The following is a 23,986-nucleotide window of genomic DNA, read 5'->3' as shown; positions in this document are numbered from 1 at the left end:
CAGAGCATGACCCGGTGGTCGCACCGCCCGCTGGAGGCATGACTCGTATGCCTCGTCGCATCCCGTCGACCGAGGCTATTGGCACGCCGGTGCCATCGGGGACTTAGGCCCGGTGTCAAGAGATCAGCAAAGCCTTATTCGTGGTGGGACGGCCGAGTCACATCGTGTCCTGGCGCCCTAGCATTAAGTCTCTCGGCTCAATTGGCAAAGAACACTAGTCACTGGGAGTCTAGAATCTAGAAGAAGGCTACATCCTGGCCTACAATGTAACACCGCAACCCTTGTGTACTGTGGTATAGTCTTCAATTGAAGGCACACAAACGTCACAGAAGCGAGAGTCGCGGCAACTAGACACAGAGTGTAATGTCAGGTTTCATTGTGTACAACCTCAAGATATATCTTATTGAATTGCCGTGGAGTACAGAATGACTGGGTTCGGCATCTGTTATGACGGACGTCGGGCGTCTCTCTCGACGCCACACTCCTGCAGAAGCCCCTTGTCAAGTACGTCAACCTCTGATGAGACTCATTTGAGCCAGAAAGGGCCTGGCAGCGGTATACGAGCATCATTGAGCTTAACGGTCCTCTTCCTAGTGAAATGTTCCTGGCATTCTCTAGCAAACAAGACTTATGATTCGCTCATCGTACAGATACGCGTTTTCATGTCTCTGCTCTTGCCCAACGGTGAGACAAAGCTGGTCCTCAAAACAAGGATAGAGGCATGCTCGTCGCGCACTATAAGGCTCTTCGCGCTGGAAAGGCTCCATCCAGTAGCGTGGCATCTCGTTAAATATTCAACACTATCTTATTTTCCCCGGACAGACGAAGAACACCACGGCGACAAGGGTCTCTGCCGATCGCCTACATTGTCAAATCACCGTAGAATCGTTATGTGGCGTAGCAGGCAAGGTACAATGAGAAATAAAAGGAAGAGCGAGGCATGTGAGGCGCCAGAGGGTAGGGGAAAACAGGGACTACAGAGAAGACAGAAGAACCAGGACTAGAACAAGGATCATGGGATGATTCTGGATGTGTGGGGTGCGTGGCGTCTATGAGGGGGAGTACAGAACAGGGGTAACTCTGCTCTCTGCGGGCCGACATCCCAGAGAGGCCATCCTTGACACCTCCACCATCCCATTTACCCGCCCAATCGCAACTCGGGTCCTCTCGGATATCTGCGCGTTCATCCTAGCTTGGTTCACCTTACCTCGGATCATGGAAACCTCACTCAACCTCAACCTCTCCAGCTCTAACCTCTGCATGAACCCTCAGCTTCTCTTTGAGGAATGGGGAGCATGACGCTAAGAGAAATGGCCACCATTGACGAACCTTTGACGAACCATCCTGCTCCGTTCCAACCACTCACCTCCCAGCCAGCCTCGTCCCGGCCGACGCCATGGCATGATCGCCCGCTCTCCCGATCGCGACGTTATGCTTGAAATGAGTAACAAAAAGTCCCCTCCTTTGTGCCCTGTCATAGTTGTGCAACCCGAGGTAAGGTACACTTGCGCTATGTGTTGTTCAGGGGTAGGTGAAGCTCCTGCTATTCGTCAGCAGACTTATAATTCGCTGATGCTCTGGAGCACATCTTGTTATGGAACAACCTCCCGCTTCTCAAGGATGGGAAAGTTGAATAATGCTCCATGACTTCGCGGTACGTAGGACTCTGCACATCACTCGCATCCAAGGCCTCTTTACAGCCATGTGCCTGCCATGGCCGCAGCAGGACGTAAAGTTATGCGGCCACGCAGGGGCTCATGAGGATCGTAGGACCGGCCGACGAGGCCCAGTCTTGCCTTGCCGGCACTCCAGAGTAGCTCCTCGCATGGCAAAAACACACGTGGTCGATGTCATTGTTGCCAACGGCGGGCCGGCGAGTGAGCCCGGGGTTAAAGTGAGCTCCAGGCTGTCTCTTGTCACAGTTTGTTTTCTTCATGGGGTCTCGTTTGATTGCAGGTCATACGTAAAATCGTCATCGTCATTTCGGGGCGTTTCCAGTAATCTTCGCTGCCATCATGTCCCGTTTTCCATGCTTTCAGGCGCGCCCGCCACCCTCCCCCTTTTCCTCTTTTTGGCCCCGTCAATGTGACTGGCGTACGTTCCAAGAAACTCCGAGCACTATTTGGCTCACCTTTTTGGGCATGCGAGCTTATGTACAGCGTCTCTGGCTTCGGCCTATAACGCCCTCCGCCAAGTGTCCCAATCCCAGCATCAGGATCCAAGTATGTACCAGAGAAACAAAGCCAGAGCAAAATCCCTAATGTGACACATCAGTGGACGAAGAAGCCGCCCTCCATGCCGGCTACCTGGCTGCCCATCATACCGTAGTCCATATGCATCATATGCTCGCTCACGTTGTACGGGGAAAAGTCGACGGCCTGGTCAGGACCCTGGCCCCAATACATGCCGTCCATATCCCATAGTCCATGCTGATCGAGCATGCCCATCATGCCCATCCCTTCCGGCTCCAGGCCGATGGGTGACATGTGCAGCTCCGCCTCCGCCATCAGCATCCCTTGCTCGCCCGCCAACCCTTGCAGAGGGCTTTCTGACCGCATCGACGGCTGTCGAGAGGCTTCGTACATTCGCCACACGACCTCTCGGCTACGCTTCGCCGCCAATGACCAGTCCTCCATAGCCTCCAGCAGGTCGAGGATCGTCTCGATCTGCTGGTGCCAGTCGGCCACACGCGGGCTATTCCATTCCCAGAACGTGCTGACCAGTGGGATCATGGCCGCTTGGTAGAGGAACCACACAGCGTTCCATCCAGACATTTGGTTGCGAGTCCATTCCCGGGCAATATCCTCAATGGTCTGCTTCGCGAGCTCGCGGCACGTCTCAATGGCCGTGACGTCCTGCTCGGCCACGTGAGACAGCGAGCCGTTGCTAGCCAGACTCAGCAGAACGGGTCGGTGGAGGAGCATCCGCAGGTTCTGATATCGCCACTTCATGATGCATCGGGCAATGTACAACGGCTCCGCGCAGGGGTCCGTCGTTCTCAGGAGCCACGGTAGGCTGCTGTACCAGTTGACCAGCTGCCCGTCGAGGTTGCAGCGGTCTTCTGCGCGGAGGAGGGGCGAAATGGCCAACAGGTCCTGGATCTGTGTGGCAATCTTGCAGAACTTGATATTCTCGATGAGGGGCAAGATGCCGGCGTGCTGCGCAGAGTCCCGGCCCTGGCTGATTCCAAATTCTGGCGGCCGGATGTTAATGGCAGGGCCCCATCGGCCGAACGAGGGTCGTCCCATTGTTGTTGTTGCCCATGTATCGAGGCAGAAGAGACTCCACCACGTACGGCGTCTGGTCTCGGCGGCGGCAATGTCGCTGGACCCTTGCGCCAGGCTCTCTCTGTGAAGGCCGAGGGCGCTTGCCATTCTAATGGCCGCGCCAAGGACAGCGTTGGCCATGTTGGGTCTGTTGATGTAGTGCAGATAGTAGCCTCCGATCAGCGCGAGGGCTTGTACCATTTCGATATGGCTGCTGCCAAAGGCATCCATGGGCAGATGCTCCATGGCCCTATTATAGTAGTTGATGTGGTTGTAATCGTCCGACTTCATAGCGACAATGCTGCCCATAGCAAAGACCATGTTCAGTAATGCTAGCCAGGGGGCATCAAAGCGCTGGCCTTCCAGATAATCGGCTCGGAAAGCGGCCTCGTCCAGCATGGGAACGAAGACATGAATGCGTTTGAAGTAAGCATCAATGAGCGTCTGGCCCTTCCATGACCACGGGATGCGCTGGGTATCCTTGGGCACGGCGCTTCTCTGTCGCATAGATGGGAAGCTGTGTGTGACTTCGGCGCTCTGGAGCGGCGTGGTGAGCGCGTTGCGAAGTGCCGGCTGAACCTTCATGAGACACATGAGCGCTGCTTTGATTGAAGAGGCGCCGAGATATGACGATTGACGGTCCACGGACAGCGAGAGGGCGTTGACATCGTCGGCCTCAATGGGGATAGGATCGCGTACGCGGCGTTCTTCGTCCCACTCGGTGTCCCGGCCAGGCATGAGCTCGAGGCTCGAGAAGCCCCGCTCGGAGCCGGAGCAAACCGGGGAGTCTAGTTCTTGTGAGAGGGGGGAGGTGTTGAGAGGCGGTGAGGGTAGCGCGGTTGGCGTATCCAGGACCGGGTGTTCAAGGAGACCAAGGAGGTCGTGGCGAGATAATGGGAGTAACGATTGTACGTCTTGATGGGGAAAAAGACGCTTGAGCACAGAGCGGCATTCTTCGAGAGACTGTGAGAGTGCCTCGAGCGTCTTGCGAGACGGAATGACGCGCTGTCTGTGCTTGTCATAAAAGCAGCGCTTGGGAGCCCGGCTTGAGAGACATTGGCCGCATGGCTGTTGGCCATCACAGCGGCTGTCAAAGAGGTTAGATGATATCGGGTCAAGAGAGGCCGAGCGGAACGTACATCTTTCGTCTCTTGCACTCGGCACAAGCATGTGGGGTAGTGATTCTCTTCGAGCCTGACGAGCTCGTCGATTTGCCGCCTTCCTGCGACTCTGACGTCTGCTTCCGTGGCGTCACGCCCTGGACTGGATGGTGTGAGTTGGAGAAGACAATCACGGCTCAAAGAGACTCACAGGTGTGAAACATTCCACCCTGAGCGGGTACTGAGATGGACGGAGCCATGTTCGCGGTTGCCGAGAAGATGGAGTTGCTCTGGCCGATGAGAAGCTGAGATAATTCGCAAGAGCCTCGGGTAATTCTGTCAAGAGGCGTTGAGATGATCAAAAGATCTATCTTTGTCTTTGCGGGAAATCCAGACGCACAGATCAGTTCGTCAACAAGGTTGGCGCAGACGCAGACATTAAATACAAACTGGAAGAGAGAGTTGTTGAGTAGAGTCAAAATGAAGTACCCTCCCGAGCACGGCAACCATTCGAGGGACCCGGCGCGGCAACACTGGGTGTGGGGAAAAGCAGCATGGGTCTCGAGGTGCACTGAATGAGAGGGAAAAGAGGCGATGGAACCTCAATGCCGTGTCGGCTACGTGAAGCAAGATGGACAGGCAATTGAGCTTAGGGTTGGCCGGCCGGAACCAAACCAGGCTAGACGGCCAAGAAAGTGACTGGGGGGCTCACAATGGAGGGGGGCTTGATCCAGATTCAGAGTGTCTCTGGTCCATAGCGAGGTGACATCTGTAGAATGTCGATTGCATATGTTCATGGTGTGTGAAAGAGGCGGCTGGTGGGCTATTTCTTGAGAGAGAGAGAGAGAGAGAGAGAGAGTGAGAGAAAGAGGCAGAGGGCAGAATGAGCTAGGACGAGGGGAACCGAGAGAAGTGGATTGAGTGTACAAACATGGGCGTGTTGGAGCCTTGGAGGCGACGAGCCGAAGAGGTGGTCAAAGTCAAACCTGCGAGGTTCAGCGTGGAGCCGTAGACTCGCACCTAGTGCCAGGAACGCTGACCGGGGTTTCTTCTCCCAGAATCCCTGGAGGAGGGGCGTGGACGGATCATGAGAGTGAACGGGACCGTAAGAGGGCCAAATTCCGGAGGGACGGGAACGATACCTAGGCAGGCCAGACACTATATCATCAGACCAAAAGATGAGGTACGACAACTCGCTGGTCTGAGTGAAGCGCAACGCTGAGTGGTGGACCTGGCCTCACAGAGATTCGAGTGGGACGGCATGATGGGAAGCCTCGTGGCGGTGTCTTGGACTCCAGGGGCTTGAGGATCGTGGCCAAGGCCACTACCGAGCGGCCGACACAGGCACACAGGCACCGTGGTACAGAGAGTTCAGATGGTGGGAGAGGCGTAAAAGCAGCGCAGATCACTGTTGGTAGGTAGAGTGCTATATCGTTGGTTTATAGTAGTAGAAGTCATTGGTAGGCAAAGCAGGAAGAAGCGGAGGATGAAGCGAAAGACACACCCCCTTTGGATATCAAGGCGATCTGTGATTGGGGCAGAAAATCTGGAGAGTGTGGAGAAGGATGAGGATGAGGAGGGATGACAGGTTTGTGTCACTGTGGCTGGTGAAAGATGGGATGGGTGGGAGAATGCAGGTTTGCTAGATACAGCAAGTCAGCAGTTAGCGACACCAACAACACAGCTCAGGTGACACGGCACGATGGGCTAATGTACGGACGAAAATATGGGGATTGGGGTAAGGTTGCAGTGCGCAAATGGCTCTAAACCTCGTTGTGAGGAGATTTGCGAAAAATGGGAGCGAAGAAGTCGCAGGAGGGATGGGTGGACACGGTTGGTCTTGTCGTCCGGACCGATGGGCAAATTGTTAAATTAATCAACAGGCAAAGTTTGGCGGTTGGGGGAGGGCAAGCAATGTGAATGAGTGAATGAGAGAGTGAGAGAGTGGTCTGGGGGCGGGGAAACCGGCGATGGGAGGGCGGGGGGACGTCGGGTCAAAGTGGGGTAGCGTACCGGGCCACGGGCTTGACAGGCCACTCAGAGGACAGTACGGAAGACGGGACAACGATGGGAACGTACCGCTCGCAACCGTGATTACCTACTGCGCGTGTCCACCACCCGATGTGATCAATTTACCCTCGGTACCTCTTTCCTTCTATGCCTTAGACATGTATCCATAAAGTAAGGTAAGGTAATGTAAGGCAAGGAAAGGTACCTTACTGCCAAACGGAGGTGTGTAATAAGAAACACCTTGTAGGCAACATCGCATCGCATCGCATCGCATCGCATCACATCACATCACATCTGGCATCCGAACGGTTACTGGGATCCTTATTCGTTCTCAGACATAGTTCCTGGGACCTTGATCCACGGTCAGGTGCGTATTGCAAGTGGCAATGGCTTCCACGTTGGACGGCAAGCGGGTGAAGTAGTGTTTAGGTTGAAGTGCCCAGTGACAGCCGTCAGCCACTGACTGGTGGGGAATCTCAATCGGGCGGGGCCGAACCCCTGGCGCGTGAAGCTAAAGTTATTGCTTTTCTTGCGGTCCGCGAATGCCCACGATGCCTTCCATTACCTTAGCAGTGCTTAAGTAAGGAACATATACGTAGTAGACACGGGCCATTATCTCCAACTTTCTTTTTCCTTCTCGAATTCTGGACGTGTGCGACCGTGCGACCGTCGACGTGAGGGAGGCAGGAAAGCAGTTCCCCTTTCGTGTCAAAAGAGGCAGGTTCTCCATGCTTACCTAAGGTAATAGCATCAGCCACACCGGTAATATGTAGTCCCGCCTCAGCCATGGCATTTACACCTCATTTCAACGACGACAATAACCACGGTCTGGAATTCCTTACCAGCGCGCTGTTATCCGTACCGCTCTAGCCGAACGCGAAGCTCTTGACTCTTGCCCGACCCTCTATTCCCTTTCTTTTCGAGCCTTGGTGTGTCTTTCAGGCCTTCCGTCTCCGTCTCCGCGCATATCCGCAGCCGTCCTGAACATGTGGAGCAAGATCCATACGCGCATCGCACACCAAGTCTTTTTAGCCTGTCTCTAAGCTCCATTGTCTGCTCTTTTTTCTCAATTTTTTATCCATCCTCTCCATCTTGACAGCCGGTCACCATGGACTTCCTCTCATAGATTGGGTGCCAGGCTAATTCGCCTACTGTGGTAGAGGCGTGTGGTGAAGGGAGGAGGTGTGGAAGAAATAAACAGGGTGGTACCACCGCCGATCCAGGGTATCCGTACACCTTCTTTCTAAAGCCCCTCCCCCTCCTCCCCCCTGCTTCTCCAAGCTGTCCCCGCATCCTTGTTAAAGAAGACGGCCTCCAATTTGTGAGGGGACACAAATTTCTTTGACATCTGACTCTGTTTTCCATGTACAGACGAGACGACACCTTCTCGGCCTCATGCGGCAGCCCGACAGCAGTCCGATATGGTTGATCAATTCATGTCTTACACCTCTGCTCTGTCCTGATCCGGTCTGCTCTAACTGGCGGACCGGCTCATTGCATCTCACTTCGGCCGGCTTGCTTACCATCCCTCCCTCATCGGCCCATCAGGGGATGACATCTTGACCGAGCGAAAAGCAGGAAATTGATCAACGGCTTGCCGGACTCTGAAAGGCTGTCTTATTGTTTCATCGTGAACCTCGTCATGGGAAGCCGCATTATAGGACCCGAAGGCGACCAAACTCGCGGCAAGCGTCGTGAAGCTATCTAGAAGTCATAGCAGCGTTCAAGTATAGGTGCATCTTCCAAGTCTCAGTAGACTTGCTTCCACTACACTCCAACAGAGAGACCTTATTTCTGCCCGGCTTCGATCCCGAAAGCTTTCGGCTGTTTCAAAGCACTTCCCGCCGGCATGTGCCGCCCATCGTGGGTCTCAATTTTGGCTTCATCGATCCAGGACGACCGGCCCTACCGACGGGTACCTCTCACAGGAGCGCCAGACGGACGAAGCGGCTCAGTCACGCATTCATCACAGCCCATGTCACACCAGCATGCGCCTATTCTTCTTTTCTGCTTCTTCCCTCTACTTCTTGGAGTACTTAAATCTGCCGCCCGTCTCATATAGCTCCATAACCGCTCCTACCCTCCCCACACCCCTTTGCATTACAAGTTTGGTTCCTCCAACCACGCTGCCTCCTCTACCGTCTCGACCTTTCCTCCCTTGGTTTCTATTCCGGCCGGCCTCCATCATTACTGGGTATGTGTTCAGAGTCTCGCGTGCGCGACCTGGACGGAACAACTGTACCTGGAGAGCCTGCACTAATCAACAACGGCAAGACACATCAGGTGGACAGCCTTCCACGCAATGACACGCCTTGCTGAGGAGCTGTACCTGGCACCTCTCCCGACGAACCGTTCCCATGTCCCCTGCGTATTGTCTGCCGCCCGTCATCCGTTAAAGGAGCAGATTTGCCTAAAGTAAGGAACGCCTATTCAACTGCTAAAAGCCACACTAATGCATCTAGGTCTTTGCGGACCCAAAGAACGACACACGGCTCACTGAGGGACTCCCTGATCTTATCACCACCACGTCTGTCTCTGGGCCGTTGTGTCTCAATCTCCCGCTGACGCACCGCACTGAAGACCTGGTACTGTGGCGGTGACCGCTCATGTGCTCGACAAGAGCTAACCTTCACTTCGCGGTTGACCTCGTGCAATGCATCCGTACTTATTGGGTATTCGATACCCCACAACATTGCCTCCCTCCTCCATCGACCAGGCATGACTAGAAGTCTAAAACACATCGACTAAGGTGTGGTATGCTCGATCCGGTCAGCCGACAGCACCTCACTCTTAGGCGCCCTTCCTCGCTGGCCTGGAGCGGGTGCCTGCTCCTGCATACCGTTGGATTTTGAAGAGAAGACTACTCTCTCTATAATGCCGACTACACGCGCCACTACAGGGAACAATGGCCTCCCCGACAACCTGAGATGAAACAATGTCTTTCGCTAATCTGCATGACCACGGCATATGCTGGCTTGTGGGATATATCCCTCTTTGAGTTGCCATGTGCCTCACGCGGTACTCCCGGCCAGTGGCAACACTACAGGCTGAGATATGTTTTGGCATCACAGAACACCGCAAAAGATGGTCTTTGATCACGTCGATCAACGAGGCGGCATCGTTTTCGCAGTCGCAAACCACCAGGCACTCCTGCAGTAGCTTGTCCATGGTCTGCAGAGGATGATCTCCAAGGTTCCTGAAGGCATGGTTCCCCAGATTCAGGATTGTGCAATAGCAGAGGGTATCGGACCCGGCGAACCGTCTAGACTTGTCGTCTCCTGTCTAGCCGCGCTTCTCCTGCGGGGATCTTTGAGTCACGGGTTGTGGAGGTAGGGGTGCGTATGTTTGCATGAAGCATGGTTGGCCTTCCAGTAGCGGCTTGTGTCCGACGCTGACTGAAGCTTGCAACTTCTCAAGCCGACGGTCGACCGGGGCAGTGTAACCGTGATTTACTCAGCCAGATTCTTCCGCGAGTCCGGTCCCAGAGTATGCTCAATTTGCGAGTAATCAGAATGACAAGGGCCTCTCCGACGACTATCCGTAACTTGTAAGGCCTCCTGCGGGATATACGCGGGAGTGATCACGAAGACTGCGAAATGCCGCATGGGCGCTCTCGAGTGTGCATTTTCGAGGCTCGTACATGTCGTTCAAACTGGCTTCCGAAAGAGGCCTGCCCAGCTTACTATGTTCGCCGGCACAGCAATTCGGCCCGCCACCTTTATCGACACGTGTCTAATCTTATTGACGCATCTGGCTCGGCTGCTCGACGGCTGCGCCCGAGAGACAGGGAAAGTTGTCGAGTGACGGCTCTACTTGACGGGCAGCGAGCCCGTTTACGGACCAGCCCGCACAGAGACGGCTGCGCCTTTCTCTGCCCGTTATTCTCGGTTCAATACAGGACCCGCTTGTCCATCTGATGAGCGAAGAAGAAGTCTGGGGTATTCTACTTTGGAGAAAACGTCATACATTTTGACAAGTCTTGTCAATCCTTTTGCCGGCCCTTGTCCTCTACGAAGATTGACTCTATTTCCACACCTCGATCTTGGGCCCGTCAAACGCACTGCGGGATCGAAGCAACAGCACAAGTAGCACTACGCCGCAGAAGAAGTCGGCGCTATTGCTCCATCACTTGGATTTGACGATATAGCCGCCGTTCAAAGTCTTCCTGTCGGTTACATTCTGCGCAGTCCATGCACCCTGACCCATCTTGGATGCGCATCCTGAGAATAGCCCCTCCTTGACCGCCATGATAGCAACTCGATGGAGGCATGCGGCTTGCAAACCGTCTCGAGATGCATCGCCCAGCCCAGGAGGTACGCATCCCATCATACGGCAGCCCACTTTGACACTTGCTCGGGCAACTCGCCGCACGTATCCGACCTTGCCGCCCGCCGCCGGTTCAGCCTGCAAGGCCAGCCGGACGAACCTGCAGAGGATCGTGAAGTTGATGGGTGTCTGCTGACACGGCTCAGACGCACACACACGCCCATCTGCACCCATCTACACCCTCTTATTCCCGCCGTTGGCTTGCGTATTGCTTATGGATCGTGCCAGACATTGAAGAACTGTCAGACAGACATTTCGCTAGTTTCGTGCCTTTCCAATGCCTTGGAGGCAGTCCTTTCGGAAAGCCAGCCGAAAACCTTGGTAATATGCTGACCATCACGTCCAGATTCTGTACCAATACCAAGAAGTCGCTTTCTTAGCTGTCGCTAATCGGATTCCTGTTCCGTCCAGAGCCGCCCTCGTTCATATTCCAGAATTGGAAATTCTGGACATCCGGCTCCAAAGTCGGAATGTTCCTGATACCCTTTGCGGTTTTCTGTTCTTGAACTTCCGAATCGTTTTGGTTGTTGTTCACTTGTTTGACGTTGTTTTATTCCCTCAGTCGCGCAGTATGTTACATTGTTTCTGTATGAATAAGACCACAATAAACGGGCGGCTCCGCTGTTATATGCCGTCGTTTGAGTCAGGGAAGAATCTTCTACCCAGCACTTCTCACTTATCAGTTTCTTTTTAATAAGGAAATTCAAAGGTTTGGGGGCCGTTGAAGAATTATATCCCATATCCCACCGGAATGATCTGAGAAGCAAAGAATCCTTATCTCTCCGAAATCGTCCGAGTTCTTGGCATGCATTTTCAGTGTTTTCAATGTCGTACTCTCTGTACAGATCAGACGATCGATGCCTTTTCACTGCGGACACTTTTGCCCACAATCCGGAAGTTTCATTCTCGGGACCTGATATCACGGCAAGACTGACAGATCACTCATCATTTGCATATGTACGGTCAAAGACTGAACAATTGGCGGTGAATAGGGCCCTTGAAGATTATGAAGCCGACAAGAATCATATCATGAGGCATAGCAGGTGGACTTCTCCAGGTCGCCATCGTCAGCCCTCGTCACGTCCATCTGCTCCAGAGCGGTTCCGCATACCCCTGGCCGCATCGCAATTCATCCACATCCCAGGTAAGGTAGCTGTAAGGGACTGCGGTCCGACGTGATCTCCGCCCAGACAACCACACACCCATCCGACAGGGTCCAGTGATGGTTAAAGTGGTGTCCTTGCCCAACCCCGGCATTGCAAATCAGTTTGCTGCGGCGCTAGAGTTGCAACCACACACCCCTCCCCCAAACAAATTGCCATCCCGGAAACCATCTCCATGTCTCCCAGCTCTAGGTACCACTGCCACCACTACCCCCCTTTGACCTTTCTCCAATATTGGAAAAACAATCTATTCTTCCGGGATCTGCGACTTCAATGCCGGACGGTTCCCCCTTGGGGTTCTCCCAGGGTCACGGTGCGTACCATCGTCTTCCCCTCATCTCTCCGCCCAAGGGGAGTTGCTCCCAACTTTTCACCAACCACGCTGGCTGGACATAGCATCGTCAGCTTCCCCGCACGCCTTGCTCTAGTGGGGTCCACGGTCCATGGTTCATGGACGGCCGTTCTCATGAAAGCCAGGGGTTACCACGAGCGGCCGGATTGGAAAGTATTTCCGACCCCCTAGAGACGAAGAATTTGGCATCGGCTTGCGATGCCGTCGAATATGCAGGTGTTCTCGATGGGTACGTATTGGTTCGTGATGATTTTGATCGTCTCCTGAGCCACCATACCGCCTGTCACGGCGGAAACGTTGTGCAGCTCTCCACCGCCAGACCTGGCTACCTCTTGCGCCGCCTGCGCGAGCCGCTCGTTGTCGCTCCAGTCTGGAAGCAGTGTCTTGATCTTGTCTAGAATCTCATCCGAAGATGCCGTGGGTGTGTGTGACGTGGACTGGAGGGCGAGATAGATTGGGAATAGCGACAGTGGCACCACGCCCTCCTTGGCCATTTCGTCGTTGGCAAATTCCTGCGCTGTAAATGCAATGTGTGAGCACCGGCTGTGGCAATCCTCGTGGAGATGTTCCTCACCTGCTACGCTACGTAGTTGTTCGGGCCCGCCACTTGCAGGGACGACCAGCTTGACAAAGGCCGCATTCTTACAAAACAAGTCGACCTCGGCTGCGTCGACGCCCTCGCCACCGGCTTTCTGACGGACCGATTCAAGCACCTCGGCCGCATCTTTGCGGGCCTTGGCCTTGTAGATGTTCTGAAGCTCAACATATACGCTAGTTTGGGCCTTCATGTCTGGGAGGCCGCCCGGTACTGGCAAACAGCCGTGCTTCTCATAAAAGTCACGGACCGCTCCTGCGATGATCCAGAAGCTAGAGGTGGCTTCGTTCTGCAGAGTTGTTAGGTGGGTTGGCCTTTTTAGGTAATACAGCGGGCACTCACCTCGTCGGCATGCTTGTACTCAAAGACCTCCTTGACGGCAGAAGGGAGTGACGGTGGCGAAATAGTCTTCAACACGGCAGCTTCAGCCTCCTCAAAGTTTTCCTCACCTCCTTCAGGGTTGTCTGTTCTCGTAGCAGCGGCCACCGTCTTGCGAAATTCGACTTTTTCCTTATAGTTGCTCGGGGGCTTAGAGTCGTGAGATGACTTCCATTCTTTCAGGTAGTGTAGGAGAATAACAACGAATGGCAGGTGGCCGTGTTCATGGCTATCGAGACTGTCAATATCTTTCGTCAGGCTGTCGGCAAAGGCTTCCAGCTCTTCCCACGGGGTGAATAGCCGCAAGTCCGTGATGGCTGTAACGTCAGGATGAGTGTCGACGATGGGGTAGATGCCTGGAAGACGAGTGCTGAAATAGGAGTAGAAACCCGCAGAGTGTATCGCGATCACTGGCACCTTGTGCTCTCGGCTGTACGACTCGAGTACGGTGAGGTCTTCTTGTTTCATGGGAAGTGTGTACAAGATGATGGTGAAGGGGTTGGAGGTTTTAAGAAGCTCCTGGAGGCCCGTATTTTCCTGCTACTGTGTTAGTCTTATGACACAGGTTCCATGATTCATTTGCCTCACCGAAGTTTTAGGATACCAATCACCCTGAACCTCAGGATTGAGCTCTAGCAGAAGCTCAGTACAGCTCTGGGCCCTGGACTTGCCGAGATGGGACTCGTCCAGGAAGAAGTTGACGCCAAGATCAGCCTCATTCACAACGGCATCATCAGCAATCGTGAAATTTCCAATTCCTAAGAACGTTAGTTTTGGATGATGAGTATTGAATAGCAGTGCACATTCAGAGCCAGCATGTAAGCTACCGGTTTCATACCTGGAAGTACGAGATTCTTGAGTGTTTCAACACCTACAGTGCCCGTGCCGGAATTCACGAGCAAGATGTTGGCAGACTCCAGAGCAGCTTGCCCGCTCGCAGCCCAAAGCCTGAGTTGGCGGTCATATTTCTTTTCCTTTTCCGATGGCACGGTGAGGGCTGGCGGCGCCTGGTCGGCTATGATGTCTGTCATGGTTGAAGCGGGCGAAGAGAGACCGCACGGGGATGTGTCAAGTATTGAATACTAGGATTCGATGAGATCCAGGGACAGTCCAAGTCTCGATATAGTGAGGTTCGATAAGTCAATGCGATAGCAAGTCGGCCTTGACTGACGATAGCGACAGGACGTGTGCACTGTGGTGGGTTGGATGTGGGACGGTCGTTGCCAGCGCCTTTTTGGCCGTTTGAAGGTGCCTGGGCTGAGTGTCGTCAACGACGAAGTGGCACCAAAGCATAGTGCTGGGGTTCTTCGCACGGTGAGGTGTGAGACCACGGATGAGGTAAGCAGGCGATGACTTATTAATACGGTGCTGGTTACCTAAGGAGGCACGTGGGAGGGCGGGCCTCCGTCCGGCCCGGGAAAGGGCCGCATTGGTACCCGTACGGCCGTGGGGTCTTACCTTCCGGACAACGCCCCACAATTGCGATCCATCTCCGCTTTCTTTTTCCCTTAGACATTGTGAAATTGACTGGAACTTTGCTTGTCAGGTATGAACAAAACCCCCTGCCTTCGCCCTCTCCATCTACGATCGTCAGACACCAGCAGTGCCGGGAACGGTCAGTCGTATGTGCACTCAAAGCCAAACATGAAAAACCAACAAGCTGAGAAAGAAGCAACGGAGATCCCAGTCAACCCAGCCAGTATTCTTTGCCATCTCAATTCTCTCAACTCAGCACCTGTCTCTGCCGTGTGCGCGTGTGTACATATCTTTGTGCACTCTGAGCAAACATGCCACGAAATGAAGTTTGCGTCTCCCTCGTCTGGTCTGCTCTATAATCTCCTTACCCTGTTGTTTGCTTAGGGGTTACTGCTGCTATCTTTACAGTTCCCAAATGATACTAGGGAGAGTGGGAGATAGCCCGGATTTACACATCCTAACAGCACATTGTATTCGGTGCGTGGCGCAGCCATCCACTACGGAGACTCAACGATCACCGAAGCCAGGACTTTGAGTGCATGACCATGGTTTACTCCCTACTTACGAGCGCCGTCCGAGTGGGCATTGCGAATAGGCGGTGTCGAACCCACATTCCTCAGCGACGGATTCGCCTCTCTTCTTCATTCCCGTCGCTGGGTTTAAGCACTGAGTCTGCGGCCTGGCTGCGCACTCGGCAGCTGGATCCAGCGGAGCATAATTGTTCGGTCGGTAGTCACGAATACCCTTCGGCGTTGGCAAACGTTGCTGAGCAAACTACGATGCTGGCCATCCTCGGACTTGGAAGATTGAGGTCATCTATCCTGGATCCAGTGATTCACGGAGCTGAAAGTTAGGGCCTTCGCCGATGAGATACCATTGATCAGATCGGGCCTGGATTGGATGATGGATCTAGACCACGTTGCAGCTGATTCTTTAACGGCCGTGGTGCGTCGGGGAGGCGGGTTCTAGCATTCCTCATCGGACGACCTGCTGCCACCGAAAGGCTATACAAAACCCCAAGGGGACTCCGACCGAAAGAAATGCGGCGGCCTAGACTATTGCACTATCGTGCCCTCCCTTCTTCGCTCGCCTCACTGGTATTGGTCTGTCTCACTACCGACTTGTTTGACTCTCTGGTGGTTTTTTTTGGTGTGGCGCGCCGGGTCCACGCCGCATTCGCCTACGGGATCAGCTTACGGCCGGCAGCAGCGGCGGGCCAAAGACAAACAACTGGGACCGTGAGCTCAGGAGGTCGTTTCTGAGCTAGCGAATGCGAATGCGTTGCTGAACGCCGAACGTTCGTTTTTTCCCTAATTCGTCTCGCCCCGAACGCCGATTCAACCTCTCCAGTTCTCTCTTATGTTCGGCCATGGCACCTGTCAACCTTTTAATCGCGTTCCCTTCGTGGGTTTCGCCCCGTTCTGCTTACTTGGACCTCGCATTCTCTTCCCAAGCGTCTTTTGATCCTCCTGTCAGATTCGCTTCCCGGGCCTCTCGTGACATCCTTCACTATGAGTTGCCCCGGCTCTGCTTCTCAACCCCGTATCTGTACATCGTGAGTGGTTGTCGACATAGTGTTGCTCCGACACCGACGACCTTCGAGTCAGACTTTCGCCCTACCGACGGACAGGATTAAGCCGAGTGAACATCCCTTCAGAACCATCAGTCACATCAACAACTACTTAATCGTTGTACAAGGCCTGGATCCACCGACAACCTCGATTTGACATTCACGACCACATCATTACATCGACGACACTCTCATAGCGACTGCTACTTGCTGGCATAACTCTGCATCGTTGAGGGAAGCAATCGTCATGGGTAACATCAAGGAGGACATCGAGTCCACCAAGGCCGAGGGCCTAGTAGAGAATCATCATTACAGAGATGCCACCTTGCCGCCATGGAGATTCTGGCTGCTCAGTATTGGGTAATTATCCCCACGATGTGTTGAGGGCTGCTGTAGATCTCTATGCTAACCTGCCCGAAAGACTCTGTCTTGGACTGTTCCTTTCCATGTTGGATGCTTCAATCGTGGCAACAAGTCTGTACACCATTGGCACAGAGTTTGACTCGGTCGACTTGATCAACTGGGTTGCACTCGCATACACGCTCACATACCTAAGTTGTGCCGTCTTGGTGGCTCGAGCATCCGACATTGTTGGCCGCCGCAATGCCTTTTTGGCAAGCTTCATCATCTTCTTCGCCTTTTCCCTGGGCTGCGGGTTTGCCCAGAACTTGGAGCAGCTGGTTGCATGCCGTGCCCTGCAAGGCTTGGGTGGTTCTGGTGAGAAGAGAATGCTAGTTATCGTCAAGTCATTTGCTAAGTTTCCGCCAGGCCTTTATTCCATCACCATGATTATCTTTCCTGAGGTTGCCCCCAAGCACTTGCTTCAGTACATGTCCAGCCTCGTCGGCATGGTCATTGCGAGCGCCGGTGTGCTTGGCCCAGTTCTGGGAGGTATCCTTACCCATTACGCCTCTTGGCGGTGGATCTTTTGGATCAAGTGAGTGAACCCAGTCCTTGGAGAAGAACGTCCGTGTTCTAACATCAAAACAGTGGTCCCGTTGGCTTCGTCTCAATGCTCATCTTCTACCTGACATGGCCCGACGCTAAACACCTCCCGACGCTGCAACGTAGACGCTGGAAGGAGCTGGATATCGTGGGCTCCTTTCTTCTCGTTGCAGCATCAGTTCTCGTTGTCTTCTCCTTTCAAAATGTCGGCTCGGACGGCAATAAGTGGCGTCAAGCCGTCTTCATCGCCCCCGTTACCGTCGGTGGCGTATGCTTCATTTTATTGTTGGGATGGGAGGCTCTCGTCGCCAAGTTCTGGAGCAGCCGCATCATGGCCGCTATTCCGATGCGACTTCTGCGCAACCGTGTCTACGTCGCCACAATCCTCAACACGATGTTTCTCGGGTTTCCGTACCTCCTGGTCATCTACGCCTTCCCTGTCCACTTGCAGATCGTCAACGGAAAGAGTTCGTTGCTTGCGGGTATTCTACTTCTCCCCATGCTAGGCTCTGTCGCGCTAGGAACCACTCTCGGCGGAATCATCAACAAGAAAAAGAACCGACTTTTTGAGACAATGACGACGGCAAGCTGCTTCGTGTGTATCGGCTGCGGCTTAATGACGACACTGTCGTCGTCTGTGGAACTGGAACCCAAAGCACTTGGTTTCCTTACGTTTATCGGCTTTGGCTTTGGTTTGTCAGCCACTTCATCAACCGTCCTAGGAGCCACGGAGTCCGAGATTCCAGATCATGGTGAGTAATCTGACTCTGCTAGATGTAGACAGACAGCTAACGGAGCAAAGCCCCCGCACAAGGAATCATCGCACAGGTGCGGATTCTCGGTGGCAGTCTGGGAATCGCCGCGTCAACGGCCATCTTGGGCAACTTCATGCGAGACGAGTTGACTGGCGTGCTCACACCGGGACAGCTGTCGTCGCTCCACGGGGCAGGGGCGAACTTGACGGAGGCGCAAGCCGCAGCCGTGCGTCAAGTCTATACCGACTCCTTCTGCAAAGACATGCAAGTGGGAGCTATTCTATCTGGCATAGCGATCCTACTCAGTTTTGGCGTCTATCGTCGAAATCGTGTTACTATCGAGGAGCAGCGGCAAATGCACATCAGAACCGAGGTGGAGAGGAGACGGAGGGCATCGGCAGCCACGACGTTGGTTTCTTCAACAACAACGGACTGAGCCTGTGTATAGCGAGCGCTGTATCTTTATTGTTGGGTTTGGTTGAATGATTTCTGAAGCATAGCACCTGGCCGGCGTTATGGGGTTCTCACTGTCAATATTTGGGCATCAACGGTTATATATGATGAGAATGGGTTTATGAGCAATACCTCATGTCAGTATTAATTATCAATGTCGAATTATTTGGAACCACTCCGCGGCCAACAACCGGAAAACAACGGTGACCGTTGACTGAACCGAGGGCGTAGCAAGCCGCAACCCTGGCCTATGTAACCCTGGGCTGCCTGTCGGAATCTCAGCCGGGTAGAGCTCATCGGCGTTGGTGCCGCATGGTGCGGGGATAGAAAAGGCCGCCAAGTACAAACAAGCCGGACTTGTCAATCACCTCATCGGCGCGACAGCCTGTCATGGCCAAGAAGGCTATGAATGAGCCCCATTAGACCCTCTTGTCAATTCCCCCATAGCAAAAGACTAGCCTTGCTACTTATACTTGAATAAGTGATGGGGTCACTACAAGTTGTGTCGAGTGAAGAAGCTTCAAGCAAAAATGATGCAATCGCCTGTCCCCGCCGGTTATCGGTCGGTTGAAACCCCGCAGTGTGGGGCCCATCCATTCCGTGCGCCGTGCCGTCCACTTGTGCTCTCCCCTCGTCTTATCCGTCCCTCCTTTGCCTCTGTAGTCGGAAACGTGTCGAGACCTTTTTTCTGTACCGGAACAGCTTCCCCTACTAATCCTTCCCTTTCATTGGATAATAGCAACTGTACGAGCAAAAGCAACCTTCTCCTGACTTCTGCAGAATCCCAGATAGAGTCAGGTATATAAGCAACTAATTCATCCCCGAACCGACCCTCTTCTTTCCCGGTTCCTCTCACTTCACACATGCGCCCCTATACCCGTATAGCTCGCTCCGTCTGCTCTTCACTCTTGTCATCTCAACGCCAACAGCCTCAGCTGCATTCTTCACTGCGCAAAGTCCTCCACCAGAACCATCACAGAACCATAATGTCCGCCGCAGCAAAGCGCCTCGAAGGCAAGACGGTGCTCATCACCGGTGCCTCGAGCGGTATCGGCAAGAGCACGGCCTTTGAATATGCCCGTACGGCGCCCAAAAACCTCAAGCTCATTCTCACAGCCCGCCGCATCGACACCCTCAAGGAGGTCGCCGCCGAAATCCAAAAGGAGGTCGGCAGCGGCGTCAAGATCCACCCCGTCAAGCTGGACGTCAGCAACCCCGAGGAGGTCCGCCAGCTGGTGCCTAATCTGCCTGAGGAGTTCAAGGATATTCACATCCTCGTGAACAATGCGTACGTTTGCTGCTCATTCTCAGTCTGGCTTTTAACTGACACTGGCTCCAAAGCGGCCTCGTCAAGGGAGTTGCCAAGGCTCCCGAGATCGCTGAGGAGGATATCAACGTCATGTTCGCTACCAACGTCACCGGCCTCATCAATGTGACGCAGGCCATTCTCCCCATCTTCAAGGCGCGCCCCGATGGCGGCTCAGGAGACATTATCAACATTGGCTCCATTGCTGGTGAGTTTGGCGCCTCTCAGTCTTATGTTTGCGAAAGACCACGTTTGACTGATCGTCGCCATGGCAGGTCGTGAGCCGTACCCCGGTGGCTCAATCTACTGCGCGACCAAGGCCGCCGTGCGCAGTTTCACCGACAGCTTGAGAAAGGAGCTAATTGCGACTCGCATCCGCGTCATTGGTATTGACCCCGGCCAGGTCGAGACTGTAAGCCATCTCTTGGGAGCCTAGTGTTAGTCACGAGATCTAACATGCTATAGGAATTCTCCGTCGTCCGCTTTTACGGTGACAAGTCCAAGGCCGACGCTGTTTACGCGTAAGTCAATGCTTTACTCTTTTGGATGCTTCTGTCTCAGACCTTGCGAGAAGCTTCAAGTATTAGCACGATGCTAACTATGCCACAGCGGGTGTGAGCCTCTCACCCCTGAAGATATCGCAGAGGTTGTCGTCTTTACGACTACTAGGAGAGAGAACGTTGTCGTCGCAGACACGCTCATCTTCCCTCAACACCAGGCGAGTTTGACTTTTGAATCGTGTACATTGAATTATGCCTGACTCTTCACACAGGGTGCCGCCGGCCTTCTCCACCGCAAGTCTTGAAGGGGAGGCCCTCGGTTATCGATTAAGCGGTGATTGGAGTGGAGGTGGGATGTATAGAGTGCAGGGCGTATATCAAACGGACTCGAGCGGCCGACGTGCCGGCCAGGGAGGTAGACCTGTAGATCAACCAGCGTTTTGTTTTGGAAGCATGAGGGGTTCGACTACGCTAGACCACGTTTTTCTTGCGAGAGATCTAGGCTGTAGAGCAAGTGGAAAAATATCACATCCAAACTATCCCCCCTGTGACACGATCTTACTACTTTGCCGGACTCGGTAGACTGACTTGAGTCAAGACATACTAATGTCACAATAGCATACCGCAGATGATGCTGCATACAGGATTAAGAGCTAGCGTTTGCCAATTCTCGAACAGAATCATTGTGATGTGAAACGACTTTATCGAGGGGAGTACCGAGACACATGGCATCACCGCTTGTATGCGCCTCACTCGAAGTATTTCCCCCTTCACTTGTTTGCATTTAGGCAAAGTTCAGATTGAATGAGTGGTGATGAGTCTTCAGTACTCCGTGGCCATACAAGGATACCCGAATGAAGGTCATATTCGTTTCCCATCAGCGTGGGCTACCGTGTGACGGCAGCCCGGTACACCCAGTGGCCGAGGCACTTGCAACTGTTGGGACGTCCTTCCCTGCTCGAGCTGGTTGTGATCAGAGACTGTTAGTGTTTGCATGAAGATGGAGCGCTGCAGCTAACGCGTAGAGATGATTGGCCTTGGCACCGCCTTAGTAAAGGTCGGGGGCTTCCACTATGGGCATCGCTAACCAACGCCTCGCCAGCTGGTGGTCATTCCCCTAAACTCCCCCGCATGGTCTTTTCAGACACAGCCACTAGAGGTACCAGGCCGCCTGAGCACGCCCAAAAGATACATCGGCGTCGTCCTTACATGAGCATCACTCGGCACTAAGGAACCTGGTCACATTCATTTCAACAACGATAACAGTCCCCGATCTGTGCTTCCCTGTCCGCCATTTCCCAACGACCAGGGACCTGGCGACATCCTTGACAACTTCACACCGCACACCCTCGCGCCCACTCGTCAGCAAACACTGCGAAACCCATTCTTTCTGCGAACGTCGTCACAAAGCTCGACTGTACTTATATGTCGCGGTAGCTGCCTTGCCTCCCGCTGTGCCCGTAGACCGTCACCGCCGGTTCCACGCCATGCGAGGCCTACACCAACCATGAACTGACAAGATGGGCCTCACAACTTTTCTCGGATCCTCTACCGACAAACTCGTCTCCAGCCGCTCCAAGACCTCGTCGTCCAGCTCTCTCCAAAAGGCTTCTGAGAACGCCTCCTCTCAGACGACAGACGCTAGCTCTACCTCTACCTCCGCCTCCCACTATGGATACATCTACGACGAGGAGCAGCTCCCTGCGCTGTCTCCCGACTGTCCCGACCTTCGCGAGCTTAACAACAGCCTCGAGGCTCTTGCGGCCATCTTCCCTGATATTCAAATTCAGGTCTTCCGCGAAATGTTGATCAATTTTGACGAGGAATCGAGGCTGGCTGTTGTGATCGACGCCTTGTTGAAGAATCGCGTCGCCTGGGTCAAGGGTCGCTGGAGGACTGTCGATAACCAACCTGCCAGGACCCCGGTTGCGAACGAAGAAGCAGGAGAGCAAAACGAGGCTTTGATCCCCCGCGTCGAAGCTTTCCGAAGTCCCGAGTACAAACACGCCGTGCAAGCGCTGGCTTGGCACGAATTCAAGGGCCTCTCGCGCTCCACCATCAACGCCGTCCTCGCCGAGTCCAACTACTCCTATCTCGAAGCCCGCAACACTCTCGTCTCGTTGTCGTCAAAGTCGTGGCGTTTCACCATATCGTCCCTCTTTCTCCGCCGGAAACCGGTCGCTACGGGCGAAGCCGAAAATCATCCGCTGATAATATGGAAGTCAACTGGCCAAGGCGCCATCGTGCCGTCTCTAAAGGCCACGGGGAACGCAGAGCTCGACTCTGAGCTGTACCGTGATTTGGTTCGACCGCTGAAAGACCGGGCACGGCAGACGCAAGAGGACAAGGATCGAGGTCTGGCCTCCTTGATGAATAATGAAGAAGCCGAGGAAGCCGGCGCCATGCACGAGTGCGCATGCTGTTTCACCGAGTCCACCTTTGAGGAATTTACAACCTGCAACACGGACGGGCATATGCTCTGTTTCCGCTGTGTTCAACACTCTATTACGGAAGCTGTATTTGGCCAGGGATGGCACAGCAGCATCGACACAAATCACGGCACGCTGAGATGTCTCGCCGTCGAAGGGAACGGGTGCCCTGGTCATATTCCCTACGAGCACATACACCGCGCCATGCTAGAGGAGAAGAAGGGCGCCGAGATTCTCCGTAAACTCGACCAGCGTTTGGCAGAAAACAGTCTCCTGACTTCTAACATGCCCCTTATTCGTTGCCCCTTTTGCGACTATGCAGAAGTGGATGACATCTACCTCCCAGCGCAAGAAACGCAACTTCGAATCAGACTTGACAGTTTACTCAGTCTTGCGCTATTATTCGTCTGCATCGCAACGGTTCCGTTCCTCCTCCCTGTGGTCTTGTTATCCTCCTTTCTCTGTCTTCTCATCAGCACGAAGCAGACGGTTGGCGACCGCCTGGTCGCACAGTGGCACCTGGCTCTGGGCCGCCATCGCCGACGACGTCGTGGACTCAAATTTGCATGTCAAAACCCCGATTGCGGGAAAAGCTCGTGTCTATCCTGTGCCAAGGCCTGGAAGGACATTCACGTATGCAACGAGTCGTCTCTGGTGGCGTTGCGTACGCAGGTTGAGCAGGCGATGAGCATGGCCATCAAACGCGTCTGCCCGCGATGCCATACGTCATTCGTCAAGAACTCGGGCTGCAACAAGCTCACCTGTCCTTGTGGCTACAAGATGTGCTACGTCTGCCGCAAGGACATTGGCGGTACCAACGGCGACGGCGAAGGGTACAGGCACTTTTGCGACCACTTTAGGCCGGACGGTGACCCGCGGCCCTGCACCGAGTGCTCGAGGTGCAATCTCTGGGAGAGCGAGGACACCGACTCGGTGCTGAGGCTGGCCAGGGAAGAGGCCGAGACCAAGTGGCGCGAGACGGAGAAACGCGAGCTGAATGGGGCCGAAAAAGCCTTTTTGGAGACGGGTTTCGCCAGGAACGGGGTCTCGCCGGTCGAGAACCGCCTCAAGAACGGTCAATTGCCGACCTTGCCAGAGCTCTGCGACTTTGTGGTTGAGACCATTTTTGTGTGAAGCACGCTCCGAGTACATGTGTGCTTTGTAGAGCGGCATGATGCGGCATGTTGGGAAACACGAGAGAAAGAAAGACAAGAGCCTCGGAGTTTGACAAGGTCATGAGTATACCGGTATATGGGCATTTCTGGGGCGTTCAGGGCTTGCGGGATGGTCGAGAAACGGGAACAACCTCACATCATGAGGGTAGAGTAAATGAGGGCTGTCGTCTCGCGGCGCTCATCTACA

General features: G+C 54.1%; 7 protein-coding genes across 7 annotated transcripts; 4 read left to right on the top strand and 3 right to left on the bottom strand.

Annotated features, from left to right (window-relative positions):
• Positions 1-2,270: 2,270 nt before the first annotated feature.
• On the bottom strand, positions 2,271-4,626 carry CABS01_08479 (fungal specific transcription factor domain-containing protein; the record flags this gene model as incomplete). Its single annotated transcript, XM_060541838.1, has 3 exons — positions 2,271-4,353; positions 4,406-4,529; positions 4,578-4,626. 3 exons carry the CDS (start codon positions 4,624-4,626, stop codon positions 2,271-2,273), a joined length of 2,256 nt encoding a protein of 751 aa, XP_060401995.1.
• A 906-nt stretch (positions 4,627-5,532) lies between these two features.
• CABS01_08478 (uncharacterized protein) lies at positions 5,533-5,796 on the bottom strand (the record flags this gene model as incomplete). The annotated part of the gene is made up of 1 exon (XM_060541837.1): positions 5,533-5,796. A coding segment is annotated over one exon (264 nt), but the record flags the coding sequence as incomplete, so codon positions are not given.
• A 2,568-nt stretch (positions 5,797-8,364) lies between these two features.
• On the top strand, positions 8,365-8,682 carry CABS01_08477 (uncharacterized protein; the record flags this gene model as incomplete). Its single annotated transcript, XM_060541836.1, has 1 exon — positions 8,365-8,682. One exon carries the CDS (start codon positions 8,365-8,367, stop codon positions 8,680-8,682), a length of 318 nt encoding a protein of 105 aa, XP_060401993.1.
• A 3,702-nt stretch (positions 8,683-12,384) lies between these two features.
• CABS01_08476 (ThiF family protein) lies at positions 12,385-14,221 on the bottom strand (the record flags this gene model as incomplete). The annotated part of the gene is made up of 4 exons (XM_060541835.1): positions 12,385-13,101; positions 13,155-13,727; positions 13,809-13,948; positions 14,029-14,221. The coding sequence occupies 4 exons, from the start codon at positions 14,219-14,221 to the stop codon at positions 12,385-12,387; spliced, it is 1,623 nt and encodes a 540-aa protein (XP_060401992.1).
• Positions 14,222-16,483: 2,262 nt separating this feature from the next.
• Positions 16,484-18,372, top strand: CABS01_08475 (major facilitator superfamily transporter; the record flags this gene model as incomplete). The annotated part of the gene is made up of 4 exons (XM_060541834.1): positions 16,484-16,596; positions 16,658-17,173; positions 17,227-17,933; positions 17,984-18,372. The coding sequence occupies 4 exons, from the start codon at positions 16,484-16,486 to the stop codon at positions 18,370-18,372; spliced, it is 1,725 nt and encodes a 574-aa protein (XP_060401991.1).
• Positions 18,373-19,375: 1,003 nt separating this feature from the next.
• Positions 19,376-20,526, top strand: CABS01_08474 (short chain dehydrogenase; the record flags this gene model as incomplete). Its single annotated transcript, XM_060541833.1, has 6 exons — positions 19,376-19,677; positions 19,731-19,903; positions 19,971-20,107; positions 20,161-20,216; positions 20,305-20,417; positions 20,468-20,526. The coding sequence occupies 6 exons, from the start codon at positions 19,376-19,378 to the stop codon at positions 20,524-20,526; spliced, it is 840 nt and encodes a 279-aa protein (XP_060401990.1).
• Positions 20,527-21,715: 1,189 nt separating this feature from the next.
• CABS01_08473 (uncharacterized protein) lies at positions 21,716-23,758 on the top strand (the record flags this gene model as incomplete). Its single annotated transcript, XM_060541832.1, has 1 exon — positions 21,716-23,758. The coding sequence occupies one exon, from the start codon at positions 21,716-21,718 to the stop codon at positions 23,756-23,758; it is 2,043 nt and encodes a 680-aa protein (XP_060401989.1).
• Between the last annotated feature and the right edge of the window lie 228 nt (positions 23,759-23,986).

Source organism: Colletotrichum abscissum, assembly GCF_030869225.1.
Source record: "Colletotrichum abscissum strain IMI 504890 chromosome Unknown Scaffold_19.1, whole genome shotgun sequence".
Lineage (NCBI taxonomy): Eukaryota > Fungi > Ascomycota > Sordariomycetes > Glomerellales > Glomerellaceae > Colletotrichum > Colletotrichum abscissum.
Note: the sequence above shows the minus strand (reverse complement) of the source record. Positions and strands in the feature narration are given on the sequence as shown.